Source organism: Papio anubis, chromosome X (assembly GCF_008728515.1).
Source record: "Papio anubis isolate 15944 chromosome X, Panubis1.0, whole genome shotgun sequence".
In the NCBI taxonomy this organism is placed as follows: Eukaryota; Metazoa; Chordata; class Mammalia; order Primates; family Cercopithecidae; genus Papio; species Papio anubis.
In genome coordinates this window covers 97,034,573-97,052,152 of record NC_044996.1, presented here as the reverse complement: position 1 = coordinate 97,052,152, position 17,580 = coordinate 97,034,573, and the positions used below count along the sequence as shown (strand labels likewise).

Sequence of the window (17,580 nt, the reverse complement as noted above, 5' to 3'; positions counted from 1 at the left end):
GATTGTGAGAATGAACCAGCTTCTCCACGGTCAATGAGCCTCATTTCAAAACAATATGTAACATTTTTCTTTCTAATAAAACTTCCAACTTCTCTTCATTCGTGCACATGCTGAAGACCACCCCAGTCCGTGTGTATGCCCTGAATTGCAATTTTGTGATTCCTGAATAGAGCATTTGATTTAGGGATTTGTCTCTATAATTTATTTTGACTTTGACACAATCAACTAGTATGATGTGTTTAAAGGTCGCCCCGCCCCCTGACAAGGTGAGTATTATACTGAATTTAAAAATTCATTCTAACCCGGGCATGGTTGCTCACGTCTGTTATCCTAACACTTTGGGAAATCAAGGTGGGTGAATCACCTGGGGTGAGAAGTTCAAGACCAGCCTGGCTAAAATGGTGAAATCCCATCTCTAAAAAAATACAAAATTAGCTGGGCGTGGTGGCACATGCCTATAATCTCAGCTACTTGGGAGGATGAAGCAGGGGAATCACTTGAACATAGGAGACAGAGGTTGCAGTGAGCTGACATCGCACCATTGCACTCCAGCCTGGTCAACAAGAGTGAAACTCTATCACGGAAAAAAAAAAAAAAAATCATTCTATTACAATCTTGATAATTGCTTTGCTTTGCATCTTACTGTGGACTTGTTGGATATCTAGGTGGCTGTAAACTACCCAGAGAAAGATAGAAACCACAGTGGAGATAATTAGAAAATTGCAGTGTTACTATCATACAATAACAAAAGGGGAAAATTGTAAGGGTAACTAAACACGAAATTGAATTTTTCCTCTTGCCAAAAGGGAAGAAGAGACCTTTCTCCATTTCACTTTCCTTAGAGCATTTCCTTCAGAAAATTTGTATTTGTAAATTCTTTCTTTGATCTGTAAGCCTCTGGCCACCCTAGAACCCAGGAATGTCTTGAACTTGAACTCCAGGCCTCAAGTGATCCTCCAGCCTCAGCCTCTCAAAGTGTTGGGATTATAGGCATGAGCCACCATGCCCAGCCCCTAAGAATGTCTATCTTCAGGTCCTTGGAGCCATCTCTTTGAAATGTGAACATCAAGGAAGATGATGTCCCTGTCTCCCTGTCACCCGGGGAGTTTAGCCTAGGTGCCTTGCTCCAAGCTGTAAGCACCTGCTTGTCATAGAGATATGAGTTTTATTTTCCCTTCAGATAAAGGCAATTAATTAACACAGGTGGGTACTCCAATTACTTGGTGAACTTAGGACTTGCCTGGGAGCATTTAGTGTTCACCCTTGGCTGCTGCTGTACAGCCAGGCCAATTGCCTACATATCTGGACTTTTTATTGTTTGTTTTGCTTTTTTTTGTTTGTTTGTTTTTCAGGCAGAATCTCCTCTGTTGCCCAGGCTGGAATGCACTGGTGTGATCTCAACTCATTGCAACCTCCACCTTGCAGGTTCAAGCGATTCTCCTGCCTCAGCCTCCCGAGTAGCTGGGATTACAGGCGCACACCACCATGCCCAACTAATTTCTGTATTTTTAGTAGAGACGGGGTTTCTCCATTATGGCCAGGCTGGTCTCCAACTCCTGACCTCATGATACGCCTGCCTCGGCCTACCAAAGTGCTGGGATTACAGGTGTGAGCCACCATGCCTGGCCTCTGTTACCACTTTTGGATTGTATGAAATACTACGCATCCAAGTATGGGATCTGGCTTCCCAGACAGCTGCCAAAAGGGCAGGTGATGCAATCTAGAAGTGTAGGGGAGTTCGTGCCTGTGGGATATCTATTGCCTCTGAAGTGAATTTTCTTTTTTTTTTTTTCTTTTTCTTTTTTATTTAGAGATAGAGTCTCTGTCGCCCGGGCTGAGGTATAGTGTCCTGATCTCGGCTCACTGCAATCTCTGCCTCCTGAGTTTAAGAGATCCTCCCCCCTCAGCTGCCCTGGTATCTGACACTACAGGCATGCACCAGCAATGCCTGGTTAATTTTTTTATTTGTATTTTTAGAAGAGAAGGGGGGTTCACCATCTTGGCCAGGCTGGTCTCAAACTCCTGACCTCAGGTGATCCACCCGCCTCAGTCTAGCAAAGTGCTGGAATTACAGGCATGTAATTGCAGACTGCACCCAGCCTGTCACATTTCTTTTGGAGAATAAAACAGGTTGAGTCTTGTGCCAAAATGGAGGGGAAGCTGCACCCAGACAGGTAACAAAATACTATATACAATAATAGATAGGTTTTCTACATACCAATAACAACCATTTAGAAAACCAAATTGAAAAAATTACACTTATGTAGTGACAAAAATACATAAAATATCTAAAACCAGATGATTGGAGCAAGATGGTGGATAGATCCCGTGCCCCACTCAACATTCCATTGAACTGGGAAGAAATGTTTTCAAGGGTCAATTCTTAACAGTGGAGGAAAATAGGAAAACAGGTCAGTGGTCCACCAGAAATACTGAGGCTTTCCTGGGAGATAGAGTAGATGGGATCAGACTGATAGAGAAACCCAAGAAGACAAGACCACAGCTCAAATCACTGTAGGCAAGAGATGCTGTTTGTTTTTTGAGACAGAGAGAATAGATGGGATCAGACTGATAGAGAAACCCAAGGAGACAAGACCAAAGCTCAAATCACTGTAGGAAAGAGATGCTGTTTGTTTTTTGAGACAGAGACTTACTCTGTCGCCCAGGCTGGAGTGCAGTGGTATGATCTCGGCTCACTGCACCCTCCGTCTCCCAGGTTCAAGTGATTCTCCCACCTCACTCCCCGCAGTAACCGGAATTCACAGAGGCCAGCCACCACTATGGGTAAGTTTTATATTTTTAGTAGAGATGGGGGTTTCACCCAGTTGGCCAGGCTGGTCTCCAACTCCTGACCTCAAGTGATCTGCCTGCCTCGGCCTCCCAAAGTGCTGATATTACAGCATGGGTCACCGCGCCCGCCCAGGAGATGCTCATTGTAGCAAAGCCTCTGAAAATCTCCAAACCCTGAATCAAAAAAAAAAAACAACAACAACAACAACAAAAAACAGAGCTGGAAAAGACCTTAGGATAGTCATCAGGTAGGTTAATTTAAAAGTTCATTTGAAATGTCTGAATCAGCCAGATTCCCCTCCAACACCACACTCAGATTGGCTGGCAGTAGCCACTTTTGCCTCTAAGATGAAACTCTGATAATTGTACATTAAAGCAATGAAGGCCTGGCGAGGTGGCTCACGCTTGTCATCCCAGCACTTTGGGAGGTTGAGGCAGGATGACTGACTGAGGCCAGGAGATACAGACCAGCCTGGAGAAAATAGTGGATGCCGTCTCTACCGAAAATACAAAAATTAGCTGGGTGTGGTGGTGTGTGCCTGTAGTCCCAGCTAGAATGGAAGCTGAAGTGGGAGAATCCCTTGAGCCTGGGAGATCGAAGCTGCAGTGAGCTGGACTTGCATCACTGCACTGCAGCCTGGGCGACAGAGTGAGATCCTGTCTCAAACAACACAAAAAAGTAATATATCAGGACTTGGTGTACCTTCAGTCCTTCACAGTAATAGTGAAGGAGAGAATCACATTTGTGGAGAGGGGACCATGGTCACTCTTTATCTGTCCACGATAGATAGTCGGGAGCTTTATACACCCAAGGAACCTAAGGAAAAATGTTCCCTGTCATGACTCACAATCTTCCAGCCACCCTTTCTCGCACCTGTCTTGTGGGCTGGGGGACCCAACTTATGGATCCCATCTTCCCAGGGAGAAAGAAAAATCAAATCCTTCAGTATCTCTTTTGGGGCATGCTCTCCTCTATTTGCATGGAGGATAAGGCACTCAATATATAGTATCGGAATGTTACATTTGTGTAATACAGAACTATACTGGGATAAAATAGAATTTGTCTCCTCCGAGACACAGGTAGAGGTACGTCCACACTGACCTGGGTGGCAGCCACCTCTTCCTGCAGTGCCAGGCAGGGCATGCTCACAGATCTGGGGAACCTCTGCTGCTCCTGGAGCCCCACAACCTCCTTCCTGGCACCCTCTCACTCTGATGGTTGTGACAGCCCACATGTGGCTTTGTGTCTCCCCTGCTTCTTTGCCTGCCCGTCTTCTGCCCACCCTGCATATCTCTGTCTCCCACTGTCCCCACTATGACCACGTTTGCCTCTCCCTCCCTGCACTGTCTCTGTCCAAGTGATCCTTATCTTGGGAAAATGAACCCACAGCCTCTACATTGTGATTGGGGGCAGAATCCGGGACTTGTTCAATTCTCCCTCCCTCCATCACACACATCTGTCCTCCTTAATGTTTCTGAAGTCAGTGAGCTCCAAATTCAGCCCCTCCTGCACCTGCCAGCTGTAGGACCTGTGACAAGATGCCTACCATCTGTCTGGGACTCCGTCTCTCATCTATCATAGAGGCATAATGATGATAGTGTCCTCCTTCCAAGGCTGGGGAGAACCAGGAGGCCAAAGTGATGGGCCACAGATGGTCAAACTGCTCCAATCCTGCCTCCACTCAGGTCTGGTGTTTCAAGTCCATTGTGTGTGAATGGAGCTTTGATGTCTCCATTCACACACAATGGTTTGTTCTAAAACAGACTCCCCTCTGCCCTTCCTTTCCCCACAACAGTTTCACCTCTGCACTGTGCAGTGGTACCTGTGAGAAAGAACTGTCCCATTCCCCAATCATCGTCCCCACCCCAGCCCCCAGGCCCTTGGTTGGTGAGACCCTTGATGGGCAGTCTCATGCTTCTGTCCAGGGGACTTTCCCACCGTTGCTCCCCTGCATGGAGACTAAGTCGACTCTTCTATTCCCTGTCCATCACAGGGTCTACAGTGCACACATCTTCCTCATTCCTCCACGTTCCCCAGATGACGATTTCATCTGTGTCTCCTCCCACATACTCCCAAATGGACAGTCCCAGCCATAGAATCCGAAAATCATCTAGAGAGCAAAGGCCAAGATGTCCAACCCCCTGCTGCAGAATCCTGCTCCAGGAATGAGGTGTATAGTCTCTATCAAAATAAAAACTGGAGGCCAGGTGCGGCAGCTCATGCCTGTAATCCCAACACTTTAGGAGGCCAAAGTGGGAGGATCACTTTGGCCAAGGTAACGGAGCGAGACTTTCTTGACAAAACCCAAAAAAATTAGTGGAACATGATGGTGCATGCCTGTAGTGACAGCTTCTCTGGAGGCTGAGGTGGGAGGATCACTTGAGCCCACATAATGCAGATCATAGGCTGCATTAACCTATGATCGTGCCACTGCACTCTATTCTGGACAGAGCAAGACCCCTCATCTCTAGAAGAAACAAACAAACAAACAAACAACAACTGGAAACATCCGCCTCTAGAATGGTGGTCAGGAACATCTGTCTGCCTTCTTCCCTGATGTCTCTCCAGCACCTAGAACAGCGCTCAGCACGAGTAAGTACTCATTCGGTTTTTGTTGAATAAATGACTCCTTTGACGCAGCAATTGCACTTCTAAGAGTCTTTCCTAAAGAAATATTCACATACGTGCATAAGCTGTGTGCACAGTAATGAGAGGAGCAAACAACTGGGGAATGTTTGCAAATGTTTATTAACTGTCAGAGACTGATACAGGAAAATCGGATGAGGGAAGTACATGATGAACAGGAAACGGAGTGAGCGGGGCTTGAGCAGGATGCATGGCAATGGGAAAAGCAGACAGGAGATGCTTATAGTGGTTCTTGGTGGGTGTGTGTGTGTGTGTGTTGTGTAAATGTAGAAGAAAAAATCTGAAATTAGACACTCAGAACTGCCCTCAGTAGTCACATCTGGGGAGAGAGGAGGGTAGTGCTGTTCTATGGAGAGAATACCTGACAATACTTGTTTTCTAAGGTAGATGCATGGATACACAAACCGAAATATGCATTAAGTATGTCTTGCTGATCAGTGAAAATGCTAATATCTAACAGAATGGCATACTGCAAGAAACTACAATGGAAATGCTAACATGGAACGCTTGGCACACTAAGAAAAATGATGCTCAACTTTTCACTGTTGTGAACACTTGCTTTCACTTGCTATACACCTGATGACAAGGGGTCCGCCGCCATGCCCATGTTTGTGAAAGGTCACCAAGGTCTGCTTCTCATCATGGGCATGTGTCATATCCCTGAGGCTGAGGCAAAAAGAGAGAAGGAAAGTAAGTGGCAGTGAGTTCCCACCGCGTGACAACTCAATCTCAAGTCCTCCTGACCTGCAGACCCTGCACACTCCGATTCTGCCCTACCTCAGGACCTGCACACGCCTTCCACGGTTCCTTGAAGTGAACCATCTGCTCATGGCACAGTGACCTCCTCACTTGTTTTATCCATTCCAAGGCTAGAGGAAAGTGTGGCCCGTGTATCAGGGCTGACCTCGGGTTTGGGATCCCACAGCATCCTGGGTAAGGAGCATCCCTGGATATAAAGGGTAGGGAGTAGAAAGAGCATGGGAAATCTCATCATTCAGCCTCAATGCTGTACCCTAGAAAATTATGAGAAGGGAATGATTTGAGGGACAAGTGATAAGATGGGATACCAGTACCATAACAGAATAGCACATCTGCAGGGATGTGGGGAATGAGTCCAAGGTTCACTTAGGGAGTTACTCTTCATCTTCCTCAGTGTTGCTGATCTCTTCATAAATCACCAGCTGCTTTCTCTCACGCAGTCTGTGGGTCCAGGCATGTTTCCCCCTTTTGGGTCCTATGATGGAGAAGAGTTGGAAGATGAGGGTTGGGTAGGCTGGAGAGTATTAGGCTCTGTTTACTCAAAAACAGGAGATGCCTCCTTCCTCCCAAGTGCCCATGGGCCTTCTTTATCCAGTTTTTCACATCCTCTGGCTTAGAGAGGCTGAGACCTTAGAGCCACACCAGTACACTGCAAATGCCAGTTAAAGTTTTAGCTTCTGGCTCCTTCCCTTGTCAGGCTTAGATTCCCAACCTCTTCACTTACAGGAACATTCACCCATACCTCCTTTCATTCAGCACATATTTATTAAGGCCACACAGGCACACCTTGTTTTATCGCACCTCATTTTCATAGTGCTTCACAGATGCTGCAATTTTTTTTTTAAATTCTCACCAATTTTACACTTTTCCATTATTATTATATCTATTATGTGATCTGTCATCAGTGAGCTTTGATATTATTACTGCAATTGTTTTTACTGTTTTTTAGTCTTTTAAAATAATTTTTGTTTTTTATTTTTGTGGGTCCACAGTAGGTGTATATACTTATGGGGTACATGAGATGCTTTGATACAGGCATGCCATGCGGAATAATCGCATCATGGAAAATCGAGTATCCATCCCCTCAACCATTTATCCTTGGTTACAAACAATCCATTTACACTCTTTTAGTTTTTTTTAATGTACAATTAAGTTATTACTGACTATAGTCACCCTCTTGTTTCTAATAGTTTTGGGAGTAACAGGAACTGTACCCATAGACGATGATAAACTTAATCGACCAATGTTGTGTGTGTTCTGACTGCTCCACCAGTGAGCTGTCCCGGGTCTCTCTTCCTCTTCTTGGGCCTCCCTATTTCCTGAGACACAGGAATACTGAAATTAGGACAATGAACAATCCTACAATGGCCCCTAAATGTTCAAGTGAAAGGAAGAGTTGCATGTCTCTCACTTTAAATCAGAAGCTAGAAATGGCTAAGCTGAGTGAGGAAGGCATGCTGAAAGCCAAGACAGGCTGAAAGCTCGGCCTCTTGCACCAAACAGCCAAGCTGTGAATGCAAAGGAAAAGTTCTTGAAGGAAATAGTAATACTAATACTCCAGTGAACACATGAATAACCAAGCAAAACAACCTTACTGCTGAAATAGAGGAAGTCTGAGTGGTCAGGATAGAAGATGAAACCAGCCACAACATTCTCTTAAGCCAAAGTCGAATTCAGAACAAGACCCAAACTCTCTTTAAGTCCGTGAAAGTTGAGAGAGGTGAAGAAGCAGCAGGAGACACGTGTGAAGCTAGCAGAGGTTGGTTCGTGAGGTTTAAGGAAAGAAGCCGTCTCCATAACATAAAAGTGCAAGGTGAAGCAGCAAACCCTGATGGAGAAGCTGCAGCAAGTTATCCGGAAGATCTAGCTAAGATCACTGTTGAAGGTGGCTACACTAAACAACAGATTTTCAATGTAGATAAAATAGCCTTCCATTGCAAGGTGATGCCATACAGGACTTTCATAGCTACAGAGGATTGATTCCAACTTTGAAAGAAGTTCTACTCTGGGTAAAATGTTATCCAATAGCATCACATACTACAGAGAAATACTTCATGAAAGGGAGAGCTAATCTATGTGGCATATTTCATTGTTGTGTTCTTTTAAGAAACTGCCACAGACACTCCAAGCTTCAGCAACTGCCACCTTGATCAGCCAGCAGCCATCAACACCAAGGCAAGACCCTCCCTCCACCAGCAAAAAGAGTGTGACTCACTGGAGACTCAGAAGATTGTTAGCATTTTTAACAATGAATTATTTTAAAATTAAGGTATATACATTTTTAGACGTAACACTATTGCACACTTAATAGACTACACTATAGTAGAAACAATGTTTTTATGCACTACCAAACCAAAAAAAAAGAAAAGTCTGTGACTCACTTTATTGCAGTGGTCTGGAACCAAAACCAGCAATATCTCTGAAGTACATCTATATTGGGTATCAGGCATTGAGCTAAGTATGATATATCCTAGGTAATCACAGATAGAATTGCTTGAGCACCTTTCACGTCATCAGGCCTTCTAGATTTAATTTAATGCCTCCAAACAACTTATGAACTATGATTATTTCCATCTTATGGACTAGGTATCTGGAGCTGAGAAAATCTGAAAGACTTACCCCAAGTCACGTGGTTTTTTCTATGGGTGACAACTCAAGTCTGTGCCTCTGGAAGTCATGTCTAACATCTCATCTGGAGTTGGGCGAGCTCCTCAGCCCAACCTGGACCCAGGCTTGTCTGGGATCCATGCCACACACCCAGTCCACACACCTGAACATAGCCAGGGAAGCCACAGGGGTTGTTCCTGAATTGCTTCCTCTTACCAGATGTCGCGTTAATCTTCTCAGAGGTACTTGGTTTTCCCGAGGGGCACAACTGTTTCCCATCGTTCTGTGGGCCAGATGCTTCTGGCACTCCCTTTGAATCATTTCCTTCCTCTGCTGGCTTCTTGGGCATGATCTTTATAATGTGAAGGTTACAGATAAACAGTATCAGTGACATTTCTATAGTGCTTTTGAGCTTACAAAGTATTTTCACATGCATTAACTTAATCAATGCTCTCAACAACACTGGGAGAGTTACATAGGCCTAAATTAGAAGAAACCTGGGAGGTTAGATGGGAAAGGAATGGCCTATGTGAATATGGTTTCCAGGGCTAGAATGCTTATCTTCACACTCTTTTAGGACTGACATTGTTGCAAACAGCAAAATTCTCCATGTAATTGAGAGTGTCATATACAGAAGATTTGGAGAAGAATAGCATTCTAAGAATTCACAAGGTCTACAAAAGGAAGAGCTTCTATAAAATACAAGGGATCCCATATAAGCTTGTAGATAGCTGCTGGGAGAGTAAATGTAAAAACATAGAGAAGGGACAAAAAACTGCTGGGAAAGATAGTGTGAGGAGATGAATACAGGAAAGGGAGAAGGAAAGAAATGGTTTGCTGAAATTAATCTAAGCAGCAAAGAAAGCAGTACCAGATATGGCATACCACCCCACAGAGGCACCAACATTGAATGTGGAATTCAGTGAAGTGGTACCCATACCAATTCTGCTTGCATTGGAATGTGTCACTGACCAACAGCCTTAAGCTACTTTTTTTTTCTTTCTTTTTTTTTTTTTTTCTAAGACGGAGTCACGCTCTGTTGCCAGGCCGGGGTGCAGTGGCATGATATCAACTCACTGCAACATCTGACTCCCACGTTTAAGCGATTCTCCTGCCTCAGCCTCCAGAGTAGCTGAAACTACAGGCAGGAGCTACCACACCCCGCTAAGTTTTGTATTTTTAGTAGAGACATGGTTTCATCATGTTGGGCAGGATGGTCTTGATCTCTTGACCTCGTGATCCGCCCACCTCGGCCTCCCAAAGTGCTGGGATTACAGTCTTGAGCCACCGTGCCTGGCTCTTAAGCTACTTTTTATTCAACTTCCTCACTTATGAAATAGTGAACAATACATGTAAAATAGGCTACGGGAAAGTCCTCTCTGAGCTTGTAAACACTGTTTAAATGTAGTAATAATAACAATTAATACCTTTCATGATCCTTCTTTGAATTCAGTCTACACACTGGCCACCCAACTCCCAGATGCCTATACCCTCTAACCCAGAGTTGAATCTGCAGTTGTAGGGTCACTCATTCAGGGGCCTCCGAGGGATCACTGGGCTGGGATGGGGGCTTCTCGGATGCCCCAGGTACAGACAAGGCCCTCAAGGAGCTCACAGTAAGGAAGGGCCAACAGTCAAAGCGATTCCTAAGCCATGCAGATGGCCCCAGTTACACAGCAGAGACCAGCTGGTCCTTCCTGTTACAAGAGTGAGTGTCTCAATGGAAGCTCCAGCAGGCGCTATGAGGTAAAGCCCTAGTGAGCAACATCTGAACTTCATAAAAAAATGCAAACATGAATGAGCTTTAAATGGCTTGGAGCTCTGGATTAGAGTACCACTGCCACTGTGCCTCAGGAACATTCATTAACATCTCTGTACCACGACAGCCTCATTTTATTATTATGTCGCTGATAACTAGGATCTATAACATGAACTATGATTCTTTACTTCCATTGCATGGACCAGGAATCTGGAGCTGAGAGGACTTAGAAGATTTGCACCAAGTCACATGGCTTTTATACGGATGACAACCGAAGTGTGTGACTCTTTATTATTTGGAGATAATAATAGAAACATCTTGGAGGTCTTCTTAAGGATTAAATAAATGAATCCATGTGAACTGTTTAAAATACTATCTGGCATCACTATGAAAACAAAAGAAGTATTAAGGATCACAACTCTTAGTATTATCAAGCTGTTGATGCTACATCAGTTGTTGTGATAGACATGGGGAGAAGGAGGCAGTGAAGGCATTTTTGATATTCTCCCGCTCTTACCAGTGTTTGCATCTGTGGAGGGACAAAGGTTCTCTGGTCCTTTAGATTTGAGAGATACTCACCTTTGAGAAGATTCCCTGGAGCCTGCCGGAAGTCATCTGAGGACGTTCAACTGAAAGAATACATCAGCATTTTTCTTTGTTGGTAAAGATTTCCAAACTCTAGAGAGACTTCTGTTGCATCAGGGCATTCTGCAGCAGAGGGTTATGAGTCCACTCATTGTTGAGGAGTTATGTGAGATTTGCTTCTGAATTATGTTTAGTCCTGGTTGGTGCATTTATCTGTGGCATCAGTTCAGAATTTTCCATCTCATGGTTTATCAAATGGGGGTTAAACCCCATCACAGTCTCATCTTCTTCCATTACATATCTTTCACTTTTTCCCAAATAACTAAATTGATTGTTTGGGAATCTGAACTGTATTCACTCAAGATGTGCAACAACTGAAAATCATTGTACACTTGAAATGGGTGAATCTTATGGTATGTCAATTAAGCTCTTAAATGTGTGATGAACTATGGATGATTTAGTCCAGTGGCTCTGAAATATTTTCAGTATAAAGACACTCCTTTAATGTCAAAAACTTGGCAGATACTCAAGCACTGGATTTTCAGATCTCTTATAGTGATGGTGGGAGGTGGTAGAATCTGGCCTGTTTAGTTGGGGTCTATTGGAGACAGTTTGGACATTCTGACCTTGTCTTACAACTGTGTTTTCAGAGCAGAAGAGCAAGTAAATACATATGTCCCCTTTATATTCCTGAAATGTACAAAGATTTCTACCCAATAACCTGTCGTTTTATCACCCCATGTTATCTCTCCTCACTGACAAGTGGGAAAGCTCTCTGTGTGTTGGATGAGGGATCACTCTTTCAAACTCACCTCTGAGCTCATCACAAAGAATCAGGGTTCTTTGGGAATGAGAAGACTATTTGGTTTTGATAAAATACAGAGAAACAGCAACCTTTTTTACATAATGTGTTCATCACCCTTACTACTAAGATACCTATCCAATACCTACATGCTGTTAATGAAACAAACTCGGGGAGTCTTTGCAGATCTACAGTTTTAACATTTGCTTTCTTTTTTTTTTTTTTTCACTTGTAACATTTTCTTAACTGTCCTTTGATTCATTAACAGTGCTTAGGAAGAACATGTCCTTTAAAAACGAAATATTTAAAACACACAGAAAAGTATGGGGAATAATATTGAGGCCAGTCGGATCTCAACATTACCCCACAGCTATGTTAGGTCTGATTTATTAATTCAGAATATTAGAAATACTACAAACAGACCGGGAGTAGTAGCTCACACTTGTATTCCCAGCACTTTGGGAAGCTGAGTCGGGTGGATCACCTGAGGTCAGGAAGTTTGAGACCAGCCTGGTCAACATGATGAAACTCCGCTTCTACCAAAAATTTAAAAATTAGCTGGGTGTGGTGGCGGGCGCCTGTAACCTCAGCTACTCCGGAGGCTGAGGCAGAAGAATCACTTGAACCCGGGAGGTGAAATTTGGAGTGAGCTGAGATTGCCTTATTGCACTCTAGCCTGGCCGACAAGAGCGAAACTCCGTCTCAAAAACAAAAACAAAACAAAACACACTATCAACAAGTCACAACTGAAGCTGTCTGTGCAGCACTCACCAATCCCTGCCCTCCCTCCTTCTCCACTTACAGCCAGTCACCTTAATTTGATGTCTTTTTATTCACATTCATGCTTGTATACATTTACTACTTACTTATTTTCCATAAAAATAAATATTATTGTTTTGCATGTTTTAAAATTTTATATGAATGGCCTCTGTAGTTAACTTTCTGTATGCATTTTGTTTTCACTCAGCCCTGATGTGTATGAGGGAACAAATGTCTGAGGATCTTTCCCGGGTAGCTGAGCTGAAAAGCAGTTGGACTTGAGGAGACCCTTTCCAGCCCCTTCCCATCTACTCACCCTGATTCCCGCGGTTACAGTCATTATCAGAATCATTCCCCTGGAAGTCTGTGGCCCGTTTATTACGCATGAAAGGTGGGAGGGTGACCTTGAAACCTAGAAAGAAGCCAAATGTTTATTCCTTAAGAGACAAGCTTAGGCCTGGCACAGTGGCTCATGTCTGTAGTACCAGCACTTTGGGAGGCTAAGGCTGGAGGATTGTTTGAGGCCAGGAATTCGAGGCTGCAGTGAGCTATGATTGCACTACTGCACTCTAGCCTAGGTGACAGACTGAGACTCTGACTCAAAAAAGAATAAAAAGAAAAAGAAAGATACAAGCCGAGAGAAGGTAGGGGTCAGTGTGTGTGGGGTGGGGATGGAGGGAGTTGCCGGGATGCCACAGAGACCGTTGGGCTCATCAGAAAAGACGCCCATGGGAGAGAAACGTGCAGGATCCAGGTACGAGCTCCACTGTGGCCAGCCCCTGCCCTCAGCCCTGACAGGATACAGAAGAGCAGAGCACTCAGAAGCTGCCTTGCGATTTTCCCTGCACAAAAGGAAAATGTGGGGTACTTTCTGCAGCCTAAGAAGTAGGCAAAGCAGGAAAAGGGATGCTCATATGTCCCCAGACTTGTCTGTACCTAGAACTTTCTGTTACCTAGTTTAGTCATGGCCTCATACTTTCTCTTCATGTACACACAGATGATTTTCTCCGAGTATTTCATCTTTTCCCACTGTTTCTTAGAGAAGTATTTGGCAATATCATCAAAGGGCTAGAAAAAAAAAAAAAGAAATTTTGGCAGTGACTCAGCTAGGCATGTCTGCCATTCAGATTGAGCCACTTCCTGTGTGCTGGATCTCGGAAGTAGGGATGATATACCATTCTGGCTGATGCCATGGCTAACTGACAGAACATGGGGGACCTTCCCTAGCTTCTCCCCTGCCACACAGTAGGGCTTTAACGCTGCTGGCTGGCTCTCTTCCCACCTTCCAGAATGAACTGAAATTCACTAAATGTAGTGCATGGTCACAGACTTGTCTCCAGGGATGCTAGGTGATGACAGAGCAAGGATGGGAAACTTACAAGGGTCCAGATCTCCTCCAAGTCCCTGCTCCTTGTCCCCATTATCTCTGTCCTCCCCTCCTCAGAAACCTAGTCACCCCACACTGTCCCCTGGTCCACTACTCTGCCCCCTCCAGGTCACCTCACCTTTTGTATCTTCTCTGGTATTTGAGCACCAACCCTAGGTGTCCTTGCAAAGGCGTCGTCTCCGTTTATGGTACTGGGAGCAGTCTGACCTGCAAGAGAAACTGCCTGAGTCTTTCCAGCCGCAGGACCTTTGGTCCTGTGGAGGGAGAAATCAGTGAAGGCCGGCCACACTCAGTCACCTGGAATCAGGTGCTGCATTTCTCCATCCAGGGCTTATCTGTCCCTGAGTGAGAACATGGGGAGAAGTGAGATGAAAACAGGGAGCCAAGGGTCTCTGGGAGAAGTGTTGATTGGGGATGACAGGTTTCTTATGGGCAAGGCAGCCTTGAGTCTTTGGGAGGGGGTTGGCTACTGTTGTTAGTAGTTTTCCTGGGGGCTAGGCTTACCCTAAAAGATGTACAGACCCTTGTTGGGGAGGCAGGGATGTGACTGTGTAATTTTATTCAGTGGAGACATTCTGACACCCCCACTCAATAAATAAAGGAAGGGAAGTAAGTCCCAGAGATAACATGGTCTCTCTGGTGATGGATCTGATCAGGCAGAGGGATGGGGGGTTCTGTTCTGTTGAAGAGAAATGAGCATCACTACAATGAACGTGTTTAGAGGCTATTACTGGGTGATTTGTAAATTATTAGAAGGAAGAGAGCTGGAATTTCTGAGACTGTAAGAGCCCGCCATCACTTAGAGAGAATGTGGGGCGTTTCAAGATGGCATCAATCAGCCAGGCGCAGTGGCTCACGCCTGTAATCCTAGCACTTTGGGAGGCCAAGGCGTGCAGATCGCTTGAGCCCAGGAGGTCGAGACCGGGCTGGGAAACATAGCAAAACTCCCGTATCTACAAAAAATACAAAAAGTTAGCCGGGGGTTGGGGAGCAGGTCTGTACCATTCCAGCACTTTGGAAGGCCAAGGTGGCGGATCGCCTGAGCCCAGGAGCTTGAGACCAGGCCCGCAAACACAGTGAAACCATCTCTACTAAAAAAAAAAAAAAAAAAAAAAAAAAAAAAAAAAAATTAGCAGAAGCTGGGTGGTGCGCCCCTGTGGTCCCAAGGCCTAGGCGAGAGGATCACATCAGCCCAGCATGAAAGATTTTAGTGAGCTTTTATTCTTTTTTTTTTTTTTCCAGACAGGGTCTAGCTCTGTTGCCAGGCTGGGGTACACTGGCGTGATCATGGCTCACTGCAACCTCCGCCTCGTGGGTTCAAGCGATCCACCAGCTGTGGCTTCCAAAAGTGCAGGGATTACAAGCATAAGCCACCGCACCCAGCCCAAATTTCTTAAGTTACTACAGAGTTTCTAGGAAAAATCCCATACCTGAAAAAGTTAGAAACTGACAGGAAGGATTTGAGATGGCGACCTGCTTCATATACACTCCTTATTAAAACTAGATAACAAACGCACCACGGAGGAGGAGAGGGGTAGGAAGAATGAAAAAAGAAAATCAGCGCCTGCTTACTCTGATTTTGGAAGAATCGAGAGAATCAGAGCGTGCGTACTCTGAGTGTGGAAGAAACGAAAGAGAGAGAAAATCAGAGCATGCGTACTCTGAACTGAAAGTAGCCAATCCCAGGGGATGCTTTCGGCGGGAAAATGAGAGTCTCCACCCCCACCTTGAGCAGGTTCTGCCCCTGGAGCCTGGACTGATAAAAGCCACATCAGCTTCGCTTATTCCGCCTACTATTCTGACTTCTGATTGGCCAGATGGAGTTCACTAACTGCCCTGATTGGTCCATCATCCTTGGGCAGTGACATTGCACAATAATGTCTCATCCTCCAGCCACACTTTGTCACCACTGCGACAAAGTGGGTGGTCCTCAGGAGTTGTCAGGAGATTTTGATCTCTCTGAAGACCGTCCCTGGATCTTGGGTTAAAAATCTGTACTCTAGTCTGAACCATGGGAAGAAAAAAATAGTCATCTGTGATTTTTCTGCTTGAAAGACACAGTGTTTTCCAAACTAGCACATTTGGGAGGTTTGCTGTACTTAGTTGTGGCGTTCATCCTTCAGTGGCTTCTATATCTGTTGCAACTCAGAAAACAGTCCAAGGCTCTCCAACCTCTGATTACATTTTTGAAAGGGAATCTAAGTGTGGTGCGCACAATTACCATCCTTTACCTGTAGCCCTGGAGAGAGAAAACTGTATTTACTTATGGGATGTGATTGTGGTGTTGTTTACATCTGCCTTGGCCAATCCTCCCACCTCGTTCTTGGGACTACAGGCGTAAACCATCCCACCCCCACTAATATTTTTTATTTTTTGATTTTTTAATAGAGATGGTTTCGCTATGTTGGCCAGGCTGCCCTCGACCTCCTGGGCTCAAGCAATCCTCCCGCCTCGGCCTTGTGACTACAGGCTCACACCACCCTGCCCCTACTAATATTTTTAGTTTTTCTATTAGAGATAATTTCGCTATGTTGTCCAGGCTGGTCACTACCTTCTGGGCCCAAGTGATCCTCCCGCCTCGGCCTGGGGACTACAGGCATGCACCACCCTGCCTTTTGCTATTTTTCCCAGGCTGGTCTTGACCTCCTGGGCTCGCTCAATAATTTGATCCCGGGAAATGGAGGTTGCATTGAGCTGAGATCACAGCACTGCACTCCAGCTTGGGCGACAGAGCAAGACTGAAAAAAGAGAAAGAAAGAGAGAAAGAGAGAGAGAGAGAAAGAGAGAGAGAGAGAAAGAGAGAGAGAGAGAAAGAGAAGAAAAAAAAGAAAGAAAAACGAAAGGAGGGAGGGAGGGAGGGAGGGAGGACGGAAGGAAGGAAGACCAGCTGAATCTCCATAAGAACAGTGAGCTTAGTGGTATTTTTTACTTACCCTCGTCCCATCTCATGCTCCCAGCTTGGTTCTGTTCATTGCTGATGAAATACAGATAGGATTGGCCAGAACCGGTAGATGGCTGGCTGTTGATCATGAAAATGTCAGACCTGATACAGTCCTTGGAAAGGCCCTTTCTGGGGGCTGATACTCTGTGTCTGCAGTGCTGTGGGACAATGGCATAATGCTGATCATTAAGCCAGGGGAACATGGGTCCACACATGGTGGCAATCCACTAGGCTGCTGAATGGCCATTGCAGCCCTTGAGGTTTTAGAAGAAGAAAATCTTGCTGAAAATGCAGGAAAAAAATGGGTATTATCTTGAGAAATGAAGCTACCTTCTGATGTTGTAACTGCCATAAGAGAAACAGAATTCTTTTTTTTTTTTTTTTTTTTTTTTTTTGAGTCAGGAGTTCACTCTGGTTGCCCAGGATGGATTGCAATAGTGCGATCTTGGCTCACTGCAACCTCTGCCTCCTGGGTTCTAGCGATTTTTCTCCCTCAGCCTCCTGAGTAGCTGGGATGACAGGCATGCACCATTATGTCCGGCTA

The 17,580-nt window shown here is 45.0% G+C and overlaps 1 protein-coding gene across 1 annotated transcript; it reads right to left on the bottom strand.

Annotated features, from left to right (window-relative positions):
- Positions 1-3,390: 3,390 nt before the first annotated feature.
- Positions 3,391-17,251, bottom strand: LOC116271843 (protein SSX3-like). Its single transcript, XM_031660598.1, has 7 exons — positions 17,101-17,251; positions 14,214-14,383; positions 13,662-13,776; positions 13,025-13,120; positions 11,142-11,191; positions 9,020-9,155; positions 3,391-6,671 (listed from the first exon to the last, which is right to left on the bottom strand). Exons 1-7 carry the CDS (start codon positions 17,249-17,251, stop codon positions 6,571-6,573), a joined length of 819 nt encoding a protein of 272 aa, XP_031516458.1. The 3' UTR covers positions 3,391-6,570.
- Positions 17,252-17,580: the final 329 nt, after the last annotated feature.

Bases quoted from the DNA above. Each gene is read 5' to 3' on its own strand.
- LOC116271843 (XM_031660598.1), bottom strand. From the start codon at position 17,251: ATGTGTGGACCCATGTTCCCCTGGCTTAATGATCAGCATTATGCCATT. The intron at 13,777-14,213 runs GTGAGGTGACCT...TTTTTTTTCTAG, and splicing joins TACCAGAGAAGATACAAAAG to CCCTTTGATGATATTGCCAA. The intron at 9,156-11,141 runs GTGAGTATCTCT...CACATTATAAAG, and splicing joins TCCAGGGAATCTTCTCAAAG to ATCATGCCCAAGAAGCCAGC.